This window comes from Ammospiza nelsoni, chromosome 10 (assembly GCF_027579445.1).
Source record: "Ammospiza nelsoni isolate bAmmNel1 chromosome 10, bAmmNel1.pri, whole genome shotgun sequence".
In the NCBI taxonomy this organism is placed as follows: domain Eukaryota; kingdom Metazoa; phylum Chordata; class Aves; order Passeriformes; family Passerellidae; genus Ammospiza; species Ammospiza nelsoni.
In genome coordinates, this window is record NC_080642.1 from 15,678,242 (window position 1) to 15,691,691 (window position 13,450).

General features: G+C 41.5%; 2 protein-coding genes across 10 annotated transcripts in view; one reads left to right on the forward strand and one right to left on the reverse strand.

Moving 5' to 3' along the window:
* Positions 1–630: 630 nt before the first annotated feature.
* LOC132077368 (thiamine transporter 2-like) lies at positions 631–10,851 on the forward strand. The gene is made up of 6 exons (XM_059479000.1): positions 631–1,456; positions 3,263–3,419; positions 5,317–6,133; positions 8,132–8,324; positions 8,827–8,968; positions 9,733–10,851. The coding sequence occupies exons 2-6, from the start codon at positions 3,270–3,272 to the stop codon at positions 9,853–9,855; spliced, it is 1,425 nt and encodes a 474-aa protein (XP_059334983.1). The 5' UTR covers positions 631–1,456; positions 3,263–3,269; the 3' UTR covers positions 9,856–10,851.
* Positions 10,852–12,793: 1,942 nt separating this feature from the next.
* Positions 12,794–13,450, reverse strand: part of AGFG1 (ArfGAP with FG repeats 1) — a 35,717-nt gene continuing 35,060 nt past the window's right edge. For all 9 annotated transcript variants that reach the window (XM_059478999.1, XM_059478991.1, XM_059478990.1 and 6 more), the window contains one exon: positions 12,794–13,167. In XM_059478999.1, the coding sequence (XP_059334982.1) occupies positions 13,108–13,167 (60 nt within the window). In that variant the 3' untranslated portion in view covers positions 12,794–13,107. The remainder of the gene's footprint in view (positions 13,168–13,450) is intronic.

A 13,450-nucleotide genomic window follows, 5' to 3' on the forward strand; every position in this document is an offset into this window, starting at 1 on the left:
GTCAGAGGTTTCTAAAAGAGTAAGATGTACACTTGCACCTGTGTGTTTGTGTACCTACACGCACACACACTATGGAGAGGAGATAGCTGAGACTTGGCAGGTTACAAGGAAGGCTGGAACCCCAGGCTGTCTAGTTCTGTGGAAAAAGGAAATTCTCAACATCCACCTCTCCTAGCAACTTTTAGTACTGCTTGTCTTTCGTCCAGCATGTTAAATGTTTCCAGGCAAACATGGAACTCCAGAGCTGGTGACATTCCTCCCCATAGCTGCAACCCCCTATAAATACACCACTAATTACCTTTGAAACTTTAGTGGCTTTGGGCACAAATCTTCCGTGAAGATACAGCCCAACAAGCTGGTAAGGCCAGTTTGAGCAAACAAGGAACAAATGTGTGTTTGTGTTCAAAACATGCAGGTACTGCCCAAGCACTGTGTGGGCTACCAGAGGAACAGGAGCCAGCAGCCCTTTCAGCCCCTTCCCTTCCCAAGGTCCTTTCCCTGCCTCAAAGCCCTTGCCCAGGGAGGAAGATGAAGGGCAGAGGCAGGTCCAGCTCTCCTGAGCATTTCCTGCCTGCTTGCACCAATTTCAGCCCTGAGGGAACCTCCCATACCTGCAGGACCAGACCAGGCTCTGTCAAGCTCCCAAAGGGCCTCTCCTGCCAGGGCCTCAGCTTCTGCTCCCAGCGTCAACACACATCCTACCAACAGGTTTCAGGGTGAACTCCAGCCTCTGATGAACCTTGGAAGATGCAGGCAGTACAGTCTAAAAAAAAAATGGGTAAAGGAAAGCAAAGCAGCAGCATTTCTCTGAAACAAGCCTGGTAATTTTTTAGCTAAGAACCTAGATTTAGCAGTTGAATTTAATCCCTTTGTCCTATAGAGAAGTAATTCCAGGCTAACTAATAGTAGGAAGCATTTGCTGTCCCACCTTCCATAGCCCCAGCAGAGCCAGGACAGTCAGAGATGCCCTATGAGCCCAGAGGCCTCTGTGCTGTGCACGGGACAGGGGCAGTTAGTCCAAATTTTAAAACTGGCTATCTGTCTTTCCATAAATCAGAGACCAGAGCTTTTAATGGTATTTATTAACAGAAAGAATGCAATCATTGCTTTCTTGTCACAACAGGTCTTATTAATCATTAGCTACACTAAATCTTATAGTTTTATCTTAAAAACAGAACTCAGTTTGCTGACAAAACGCATAAAGAACACTTTCCCTACAATCTTCATGGACAAGTTCTGCAAGAAAGAACAACTATGACAAGTTGCTGTTATTATTATTATTTAAATTCTGATAACATTTTCAAGTTTAGAAATAACTTCTTGGAAAAAGTTACAGAAATATCTGACTACCACCAGCTCGAAAGGGTGGTTTCTCACTTCTCTACAAGACAAAGTCATCCTAGGAAGAACTGCACCTGAATCCACAGGAAATTCTCCACAGCCAGAGCCTTGACAGGTAATTCATCATTTATTTGGGAGTGTGCTGGCTACTCACTTGCTCAGTGCATTTGGAGGTGATGCAAGATTTATGGAGATGTTGCTGATCAGTCCAGGGCTTAATTTTTTATATTTTTATCACATTTCAAATAAGGGCTTGAGTTAAAGATACTAGAGACTAAATTGTAGTTACAATTATTTGTAGGAGAAAGATGACAGAGACAATTTTTAAAAAGCAAGTTACAAGGTTAGGGCTGCTTTTTCTAACATTCCTCTGAGGTCACACAAATATTGTCTTTATAACATATGATTTATACTAAGTTTTAATGGATATCATCTCAGTGCAAGCAGAAGCACTTTTTCAAAAGTGCCTGCTATAGAGTGGAATTCAGCAATTTAAGATACACAGCTTGTAGCAGCATGATTAGACATCAGCTAGTGCTTTGCTTTAACTTGCTTATGATTGAAAACACTGTTTCACTTATTTCAGGATCAGTGAAATTGACTTTTTAGCACAAAAGCAGTAAAATAAACTTAAAAAACCAAATCTTTCTTGACTTCTTTTTGCTGCCAGCTACACTGAAGAAACAAGCCTCTTTTTCCTTTTGGTCATCACTTTCAAAAGTGAAGTCAATAGTTCTCTATTCTAAGTCTGAGCAGGTACCATGAGCAGATAGTTTCTGGGTCTTTCTTTACCCTCTCCAATGACTGGAGTGCAAGAAACATGGTGAGTGTTAAGGCATTTTTAAGAAGCTAGGATCAAAATGGGTTGAGCTCCCTGATAACTTTTATTGCCATCAAGAACATTTGCATGGTCACTGTGTAAAATCAGTCAACAAAAAAATCAAACAGATTTGCAAATCAACAGACAAAAACCTCCTTGAGCATACAGAATGAGCTTTGATCTCACACTTTGCCCACCCATTCACTCAGAAATGAGGCTATAATGGAACTTTATTCTTCTGCTACAGCACAGCCACTGAGCCCTAAGCACGTCACTATGAACAGCCTTTGAGTTTACCAGGGCTGGTGCACCTTGATCCAGTTGCTCATTTCCAAACTGCAGCTGTGGAGCCAGGCAGGTTCAGTGAGGGAACATTGGCTTAGGCATGTGGCACAGGTGGAGCCACGCACTTCACTCGTGAGACAGAAGTGACAATGCCCTTTATCAATATAACAAAGTTCAGTGGTAAATGTGACAGTGGTTTAACAAGACTCAACAGGAAAGTGTGCTTGATTTAGTGCAGAGATGGCAAGATCAGGTAAAACTTTCAGAGAGACCCTCCTCCTAAGTCACTGGGCTCTAAACTCCTCTCAGAGAGGAGCCTGGCTGCAGTTTAGACCCACTCCTAGTCCCAGATTTGGTCAACTGCTTCCATCTAAAGGGTTATGCAATAAATGCAATAAGTTCTTTATATGATGTAGCCAAGGTTTCAAGGCTGAGCATGCTGTTAATCACTTACCAAGAATGTGTTGCAGCAAAGAATCTCAGCCTCAGGAGCGTGCCAGAGGTGTCCCTGCCCAAGAGGAGATCCAGGAGTGCAGCTCAGTGCAGGAGAGCTTGAGATCAATGGTTTGGTAACATCTGCACACCAGCCAGACATCTGAGCCACCTCTGCAGGCAGCCCTTGGTTGTCACACTGCCACCTGTCCCCCTAAGTCCAGTTACACTGGATGCCACCACCACAGCCCTCACTGGTGGTTATGGCTGCAGGGGAGTGACTGTAGGTTTAGTTAAAATGTAAACTTGAAAATTAATTTTTACCAACTGTGAAGAGCACCTATTCTTCCTTTGATACCTTTTTTTTTTCGTTTGTTTGTTTAGGTAGATTATGGATTGTTGGAAGGGAGCCGTAAACCACAGCTGGATTTATCCCACAGTGATCATCTGTGCAAATGGATTTTTCACCACAATGAGGCCATCAGAATCTTTTCTCACCCCCTATCTAACAGGACCAGACAAAAACCTAACAGCTGAAGAGGTATGTAACTATTCACTTAAGCAGTAACTAAAATGCTTAAAGCATTAGGTCTTACAGCAGTAACTGAAGGGAAGATGAAGTGCATTTTATCTAAAGATCCATATTTAAGATGATTTTGGAAAAGAGTAGGGAGTCACCTCTTTGGCAGGAGGTCCAAATTTTAAAGTCCCTACATTCTCAGAACTTTGAAACCCCTTTGATGGTTGATATTTTTGGCAAAATCAGGTCAGCTAGTTCCTCTCTCCACCCCAGAGGAGACATTTATTTATACTTACCATGGAATTGATTACACTGACAGAATTGATTTCAAAACATAAGAAAGCTAAGCAGCCTTCCCAGCTAAGCAGCCTTCCCCTTATGAGTTGTAAGCTTATTTCCTATATTTCATGCATTCATTAACCTTTGGAGGTTAAGCCACATTCAGAAAAATTGGGGGTTTTTGACAAAAAACATGCACTCCAAGCTTCCTTGCTATGTGCTGTGTTCAGCACTGGCTGCTTCAGGAGTACACCTCCCAGCAAAAGGGGACATGGTTAACACGTGGCTGAGTCATGGAGCTAACGGTATAATTAGAAAACACAGGCTTGCTACACCCACATACAGCTAATATGAGGAACAGTCATTCCTGATGTGCAGTAGCAAATGTTAAGGCAGAATCCACCAGCACACTGTGAACCCAAGGTTTCTGCTGAAAAAAGGTATTTGTGGTTTAGGTTGTCAGGGAGTCTTTTTCTCCCCCCTTTTAATATTGTTTTGTAACCACAAGGGAAAGCATTATTTCTTATATAAATCACACAGATAGCATCATAGAGTGCCTTAATTCTGATTTCAGCAAGAATCCTTAACTCAAAATCAAGCAGAGTACAGATATTGTCTCTTTCAGCCAAACTCACCTCCAGTGAGTTAATTCAATGAGGTAATTCTAAGTTCAGAGAAACAAAAGAAGTCACACAGAAAGATACAGTGAACCTGCTGCTCACTATGCAAAATCATTCCAGTACTTGCTCAGAAGTAAAAAACATTCCTCCAGCATTTGATACAGTTCCTTTCTAGTCTAATTGCTTAAGCAGAGAAAAAGAGATAGGAATGGATACCTTAGCAGGCCCCACAATTACTGGGCAAGACCTGTCCAAAACAGGCAACTTAAGAGTCACAGAAGAAGGGTGCTTTGCGATGTGCATCTATAATGATACCTGCCCCAGGTGTGCCCAAACTGCCTGGGCAAGCACTGAGCTTTAGTGGCAACCACAAACAGCACCTTCCAACTCAAAATCAGAAGTTTTAGAAAAAAAGAGAAAGAATTTCTTCACAGGGCATCTATGTATTGAACTCCATCTGAAACTTACTGGAAGACTTCTTCAAATTTACTTTAAATCAGAAAAAAACATAAAAGGTGCTGTACGCTAGTAGCAGTTACACATTCTGTGCTGTTCCAATTCCCCTTTGTAAGAAGCACATACTTTTTTTTATCTCTACCTAACAAGGGAAAGACGTGACCAAAGGTATACACGTTAAAACAAGCCTTCATTTTCAGATACTGGAGGGAATAGGATTTGAAACCAGAGAGACATCAGACACAAAGTCGTAATTGCTTTAAACAGTTGAACATCAAAAGGTGCCTTCTTCATAGGCCTTTACTGGAATTACTTTTTAAGCCAATCTGTTTCTTTAGTGGAGCATAACGTCACTGTCTTTAGTCCTTACATAGTGAAGTCACAGTGAGGTAACTAAAAGCAGTTTAAGCCTGCACTGTTCACACATTCCAATGTTTCATATCATCAAAACTATGTCATTTCAGCAGTAACACCATCAAAAACCATCCAAGAGGGTATTTCAAACACATGGGGGGTTGGGGCTGTTTTGTTTGTTTAACATCTCCTCTTTCATTGTGTTCTAGGTTACCAACCAGATTTTTCCAGTCTGGACATACTCCTACCTGGCTCTCCTTTTCCCAGTGTTCCTGCTCACAGATTACGTGCGCTACAAGCCCGTCCTCCTCCTGCAGGGCCTCAGCCTCATCGTCACGTGGCTGCTGCTGCTCTTTGCACATGGAGTGGTGGCCATGCAGCTGGTGGAATTCTTCTATGGCATGGTCACAGCCACCGAGGTGGCCTATTACGCCTACATCTACAGCGTGGTCAGCAGCCAACACTACCAGAGGGTCACCAGCTACTGCAGGAGCGTCACTCTGGTGGCAGCCACCGTGGCCGCCGTGCTGGGACAGCTGCTGGTGTCCTTAGCAGGCGTCTCCTACTTCCACCTCAACGCCATCAGCTTGGCTTCCGTGTCCTTGGCGTTCGTGTGCGCGCTCTTCCTGCCCATGCCCCAGAGGAGCATGTTCTTCCACAGGAAAGATGCCCCTGAGCCTGTGCCAGAGCCTGGCAAAGGGCTGGCCGTGGGCACTGCCCCCAGGCCCCAGAGCTGCCAAGAGGAAAGGAGCCCTGCTGCTGCTGCCGGGGCCCCGAGCCCCCAGCCCCAGGCCGGCAGTGCCGGGCCCCACAGGCACCTGCTGGGCGTGCTGCTGCAGCTGGGCAGGGACCTGAGGCACTGCTACGGCTCCCGCAAGCTCCTCTGCTGGTCCCTGTGGTGGGCTCTGGCCACGGCCGGCTTCAACCAGGTGGTGAATTATGTCCAGGTGCTGTGGGACTTGCGAGCCCCCTCGCACACCTCCGCAGTGTACAACGGAGCTGTGGAAGCCATAGCAACCTTTTTGGGTAAGCAATCATTAGCAGGTACTTGTAACCCATCCTGTGCTGACGGACTCTTCAGAAATGTGTTTGGTACCTTTCCACCTCCTATGAGAGCTAAGTAAACAGACAGAGATAAATAGTGTGCAAAGCATGATTTTACTATAAACTTTTACAGTGGGCTCTTCAAAATTAGTCTTAAAAACATATATAAATAAGCTTTTCCTTCTTAGAGGAGACTCATTCTGCCAAAATGTTTTAAGATTACTGCTCTGTTTAGACCACGTCTTTAACCTTAAGTAAGCACATTAAAACTGTGCAATGATATCTTCCATATTCCTCCTTCAAATACACCTTAAGCTGGCTGGTTTAAGAATTAAAAGAACATGTTAACAGATACACTCCTCTAAGTATTACTCAGAGCATACTGTGAAAATGTCTATTTAGACACTGGATTAAAAATCATTCCAGTCTTAGTGCTCCTCAACAAATATCCTGAATACATCTGTGTCCTGACTGGCATGTTTGCCACAACTAAGGGGTTGTACTCAACGCCTGTATGGGCCATTCTCTTCAGTGTTTGACTTGATGGTCCTTGTGGGTCCCTTCCAAGTTAGAATATTTTGTGAAACCATTTCTGTGATGTGACAAGGCTGAGAGCACTGTAATTGTTTACCCTTGAAAACCAAGTAATCTTATTAATGTGCATAGAGACTTAAAGGGGAGGAGCCAAGAGGCTGGAACCATGCTTTTCCCAGTGGTGGCCAGTGCCAGGACAAGAATCAAGGGTCACAAAATCAAGCAAAGTTCCACTTAAACACAGAGAAACATTTTTATTCCAAGGGTGATTTTAAACAGGAACAGGTTGGCCAGAGATGTGGACTCTCCATCCTAGAGTCAAAACCTAGGCACAATCCTGAGCAGCTTCCTTTAGCTGGCAGCTTTTAACAGGGCCATGTGACCTCCGTATCTTCCAACCTCAGCCATTCTGCTTCTCATTATTTACCTGGTCCACCCAAATTCCATTTCTCTTTAGCCACAGAAGGGTATGGGTAAAGTGAAACTTCATTTACATGGCTGTACAGCACCAATACAGCCTCCTTATGGAGCTCCCATTTACACAGCTGTCTCTCCCTATATTCCAGGAGCTGTATCCCACACTGCTACAGGCAATTGTCAGGTTACTTTTCCTCCCTGCAATCAGCCTGAAATTCCATTTTACTGAAGCTACTCCAGAACTTCTGACTACTGCTTTGAACAGAGTTCCCAAAGTCTTTCTTGCCCTTACTTGGCATTTGACACACCTTCAGAGTACAGAAGACACTCACAGCACTGGGAACCAGTGCTCATGGTTACAGAACACACTAACCACTGGGAACCACTGCTCACGGCAGGGATGGACCAAAGGGATTGGTTTGCTCCAGTTTCTGGAATTCTGATGAAGAATACATATAACCAGCAAAAAAAGTCCAGTTTTTCTGCTAGCCCACCTGAGAACATGGGGTTTGCTACACTGTAATTGACTCGAGTAAGGGTTTTAACATGTGATGGCCAATAGGACATTGACAAATGCAGTTTCATAAGGCTTTTCATCCGAACCTGTAAATACACTTCCAGTAAAACAAAAAAGGCATAAAGTGCTAAGATTTTCTTTCCATAAAGAACTTCACATGAAGTAACTAAACTCATTATACATATTTTGACAGAAAATGCTTGGTGGGATTGTTCTTCTCTTTGCTCATAGTTGTCTAAAAACAGAGCCACAATAGATAGTGCACTGCTGCCTCCAGCCTTAGGCATGAGGCACTTTCCCAGAGCACTTCAGGCAGTGAAAGGTCTAAACAAGGAAGAAAACATCCAAATAACAGAAGACTCCCACATCCCTAACAAGAAATATGATCCATACCATTACCAAAGTCCACTGTGAGCAAGACTGAAGAGCTCCTGGCATGATCCAATGACAGTTATGCAACGGCTCTCAATGATAATGTTTCCAAGTTTTAATTACTACTTTTCAATTTTTAGGTTCAGCAACATCCATGGCAGTTGGATATGTCAAAGTAAACTGGGATCTCTCTGGAGAACTGGCTTTGGGAATTTTCTCTGCACTGGATAGTGGTTCTCTGCTTCTTATGCACTTCACTGACAACATCTGGGCATGTTATGCTGGTTACCTTGCATTTAAAGCTTGCTATATGCTTCTTATAACAATAGCCACGTAAGTACAACACACAACTCTTCTAACTAAATTGGATTTAAATCACTGTCAAATTTTTATATTTATCAAAATTTTACTGGACGTTTCCCTAGGTATAAATACAAACAGGTTATGACAGCAGCATATACTGTTACTAGCCTGTATAAAACTGGGTTAAATTATATGACCTAACCATTACAATAGTACACTCCAAGTGAGAACAAGGTAGCTTCTGCACTTGGCCATTCACTAACCAATGCATGAGTGTTCTCAAAATGATCCAGTGAATATACACAGGTATTTAGCAAAAATATTCACTCAAGGGTAAATAAGATGCACAAAAGTCACAAAGCCAGAAAAACCAAAAATATTTCTGTCAAAATGAAGCTGATAAAGCTTAATAGCCAAGATTAAAGTGATCTTGTACTTTGAAGAGTGCACTGTGCCCATTAAACTGTTCCCATAAGTGCATCCACCCGTCCTTGTTCTCCACAGTTTTGTGAACATATGCATTCATTGTCAGGTTTCAGATTGCTATCAACCTCAGCATGGAGCGTTATGCTTTGATGTTTGGCTTCAACAACTTTGTTGCACTTGTGATTCAGACAATTTTAACTGTTGTTGTAGTAGATTCAGGAGGTCTGGGACTGGATATCAGCACTCAGGTAAGCCACTGAGTCCCACTGCTTAGTTCCCCTACTCTCCTTCAAAAGCAGGTTCTACTCCAAGATTAGCCTGTGGTAATGTGCAAGCTCAGGACAGTTACTCACCTGGAAAATGGCTCATTTAAAGTGAACTGGCTTGAACTACTACAACCTGCTTGTCCTCTAGGCCTCCCAATACTGGGATGACTGGAAAATATTCTGTGTTCACAAAACAGAGGGCAAAGGTGACCACCTATTACTTTGGGTATTCTTCCAATTCAAGGCTTACTATTCACAAGTTTATAGTCAAAATACCCTAACCAGAAGCAGGAAGCCAGTTGAAAGACAACCTATAGGTCTATTATTAGGGTAATTCTAAGTTACATAGTTCCAGTGGACACACCTTTAAAGTTACTGTAATTCTGGAAATTAACTCATTGCAGTTCCCCATTAAATTTCTAAAATTAGTTTAAACAGAGACACAAAATGAGTCTAAGACTCTAGGTTTCACGTTTCCAGAAAAAAGACAAAGTGCAAGACAGCTGTCCTCCCTTACTGAGGTGGGGAAGGACATATCAGAACCTTGTCTCCCCCTTTTACAACCACAGAATTTCTATAGTGTAAAGTCAAGCAGTCCAGACTTCTTGAATCCTCTCAAGATGGGGTCATTCTGGGCACATGTGACAGGGAAGGGAAGGCAGCAATAGAGAGACACCCCTTAGAGTCAAAAACTGTTTTTCCTGTTAGATAACTACTCTTCTCCCTCCCCACCCTCCATTTCCCAGTTTCTCATTTATGGCAGCTACTTCGCAGTCATAACTGGAATTTTCCTGATCAGAAGCGTGTACACCATAATTTCCATCAAATGCAGAAATACAAGTGTGGCTGCTGAAAGCACTGCCCCTTAACAACCAAGACAAAAGCAATGGTTACAAGCAACAATGCAGAAAGCTCCGTCATCTGGACAAGAAATCAAGAGGAATGTAACATTCAATCAAGGAAAACTGGTCCAGGTTGAAGCAAGCTGTTCATGAGCCTACTGCACAGAGAGCTTTGTCAAATGCAGAATGATGCATTTGCTCCATTTTCTTCACCAAAAGTTTAATACAAACATTCCTCAAACAGTCTTCTAATTCAAGTTTAGTGATCTGACATACAAATTTCTATTAAGGCTCAGTGAGCACAAGGACATACAAATACCTGAACCTCACACCAGAGGAACTCACAGAATTCCTGGACTTTGCCTTCTACTGAGTATTTCAATTTAAAGCAATTTATTCACTGACAGAAGACCATCAAACATGCCCAGGCAATCTAAAGCAGTTGAACCATACAATGACTTGTCAGATAATTTGTCACAGAAGCCTTTGGAAAACTTCAAGGCTTTTTCAACTGGACATCACATTTGCCTTACAGAGCTCAGGATGGTCCTGCAAGTGTAGCATCTTCTTACACTTGTAACAGCTGATGTTTAGGACTGAAGTCTAATTAAGAGGTCTCCATATTAACTTCTGTATAAGGGGCCTAGAGTTATCAAGTGAAGTGCTTTGATGCTAAAACACAAAAATACAGCTTTTAGGCAACTATGCTATTTGCATGAACAATTAAGGGAATAACTGCAGAGATCTCCATGATAAAAAACATTTAAAATCAGGGGTGAAAAATTAATTTTGTAAATAAAGCTATTTTAAAACCTAAACAACTAAACACCAGTGGTGCCAGTTAATGCTCAATATACAGAAGATTCAAAACAATACAAGATCTTCAGCTTATCTGGAATTGGACAAATCTAAAATCTGTGAACACAGACTAAAGATGTGTGCTTGTGTGTAGTCAAAGTTGCAAACCTTTTATCTGTCATAAGTCAGTTATGAAAAATAAAGACTTCTACAGCATATTCTAAACTACATGCCTTGCATACTTCAATCAGTTTCAGTATCTCAGCAGTAATATTTGGATTAGAATAATCTCTATAGATGCTGATATCATTAGCCCTTGCCCAAAGCCTAATTCACACCACTGTAAGTGAAGAAGGCACAGAATTGTTGCTCTTTCATAACACTTTTCATCTCATTGACAAGACATGTCTTTGATTCGGTCCAGTTCTCTGCACTAGGCATTTTTAAGTACTCCACAAGCCCAGCTGAACCCTTGCAGTTCTCCACTCTCTACTGCATTTACCTCATACTATCCAAAACAGCCAAGGCTGGGGAACAGGGAGAGCTACAACTATTTACACTGTGCTAAAATACAGTGGTGAGAGTAAGGGTGTTACTAATACCCTGCAAACCTCCAGTTGCTGGGGATTTCTTCAGTGAATTCCTCAGAGGATGTTGGGAACTGAACACCACACTGTTAAGCAGTCTCCATCAGAAACAAAAGAGAGCCTTCAAGCCTGTTTTAAATATACCAACAGGACAAAACCAGACATTTAAGTTCAGAAAACTTGCAGTATGCTTTATGAGTTGCCTGTCTCCAGCTTGGTATCTCCAAAGTTTAAAAAACAAAACCAAAAAGAAATTACAATCCCCACAGGCAGGCAACAAAAGTCAAAAACATCAGCACAAATGTTTTTACAAGCAGAGGTCAAACCTTTCAGATGCCCTAGAAAAACCTAGCCAACATTCAGGCAGTCAGTTACAAGTGAAATGTGTTACCTTGAAGAATTTTCATGTTTATCTCAAATGGACTCGCATGTTCTTTTTAAAAAAAGTCAATCTCACCTTATTTATTCCTATTATCCTAAAATCTGTTAGAATTTTATTCTCCAGCTGGTCAGAAACCTTTAAGCTTGCAGTTTATGTATTCACAATATACTTACATTATTTGCTTAGTTCCAGTATTACACTTGAACTGTAGCCAAATTTACGTCTGTTTAAAACACCAACTACTTTGATGCAGTTATATTTTCCTTGAATCTTATCACTGTTACAGAGGAAGACAAAGCCAGACATTTTCCCCCTACAAGTTTCACTGTAGAATGGCACAAAATATTTCTGTAAATTAAAAAAATAAATTTAATATTCCACAGGAGCTCTTACTGATAGGTATCAGTTTTTAATAAAGAGAGGGCTGTTACATCTGTGGTCCCTTGGCCTGCTGTTACACACTCTGTTCAGAGCACAACTAAGGCCTGTCATTAGTTACCCATAATAAGGTGTCCTTTGCTGCAAACCTCCTCTCCAATAACTACCCTTCCCAGTGCTTCCAGTGTCCTTCATGACACACTCTATGCAAACAATCCAAACCTCACCTAACACTCTCCTGTGTGACAGGTCACTTCACTTGAGCTAGAACAGTGAGCTTCATCACAAGGGCAAAAAGAAACATCCAAGTGAGGATGTGAAAATTTTAGGCTTAGCTCACCTTTAAACACACTGCTTTGGACACTTCATCTGTATACAAGACACAGTGTGCACATTTTCATCCAGTACATGTTACTGCACAGAAATAATGCTACACAGGGGTTTTTTTCTAATATTTATTTTTTCACCTGCAAACTGTAGCAAAACATGATCAGCTTTATTATGCAGACAGGTATCCCTCTAACATTAGAGATTTAGGCATGTATAAATAGAAGAGCTCTTAGGAAAGGAAAACATTTTGAGAAATGAACAAACCTTCAATTTAACTTCGTGACTTCCAATACCAATGGTTAAAATGATGCAGCTCATTCATTCCAAGAGATACAACAGCACCTTAAAGTGGCTGATCTATTCCCCAGTAACATTTTCACATAACAATGTGTTAAAGTTACAAATACTGATATGCACAAATAGCTATTTTCTAAGAAAAATATGTACAGTACTGCAGCATAATGAGTGTGGTATCTGCAATAACTTATTAGCCAATTGTAATACACATGATACCGCTACTTTGTACCTGCCACTTCACAGGTTCAAGGATGTTACCACAGCCCTCTGTTTTGCACCTTATTACCTCGTGGGGGGTTGCTTTTCTTGCTTTTTGTGTCGGGTGGTGTTTTTTTTTTTTTCCTTTTTGAAACTTTTTAAAGGTACACAATGCAGGCTTTTATTTTTACTTCTTAAAGACTTCTTTTGTGTTTAAAGCTAATATCAGTGAAACAAGACAACAGTGCAAGAGGCGCAGAGATGTTATGTGACCACATAAGAGTTCTTTTGGGTAAAGTGTCTATAAGGCTATAAGAAAGGATTGGTTGATGAGCTTCCTGTTGGAAATTGTCCTGTTGGTGCACCAGCCTGGGGGAAAAGGAACAAAGAAAAATAAGGCAAGAATTTTAAGATTATTTTTTCCATACTGTAAATAATAAATGCAGAATATATTTTAAAAAAATAATCTGCTGGGGAGTACTTCTGTTTTATATTGCAATCTGCTTTCTGCTGCTTCTCTGGAATAACACTACTCTGGGAACATGTATGAAAGTACTTCTGCTTTGTCTGAACATCCTTACAAATGGCATAAATTCAAATAGTGAGCTGCAGTTAGGAAAGTCACATGCTTCCCTCCATTATAAAAAGCAAT

What these genes read in the sequence shown, in the direction of transcription:
- LOC132077368 (XM_059479000.1), top strand. Translation starts at nt 3,270, where the DNA reads ATGGATTGTTGGAAGGGAGCCGTAAACCACAGCTGGATTTATCCCACA. An exon ending in AAAACCTAACAGCTGAAGAG is followed by an intron (nt 3,420 to 5,316) that starts GTATGTAACTAT and finishes ATTGTGTTCTAG; the next exon opens with GTTACCAACCAGATTTTTCC. An exon ending in GACTGGATATCAGCACTCAG is followed by an intron (nt 8,969 to 9,732) that starts GTAAGCCACTGA and finishes TCCATTTCCCAG; the next exon opens with TTTCTCATTTATGGCAGCTA.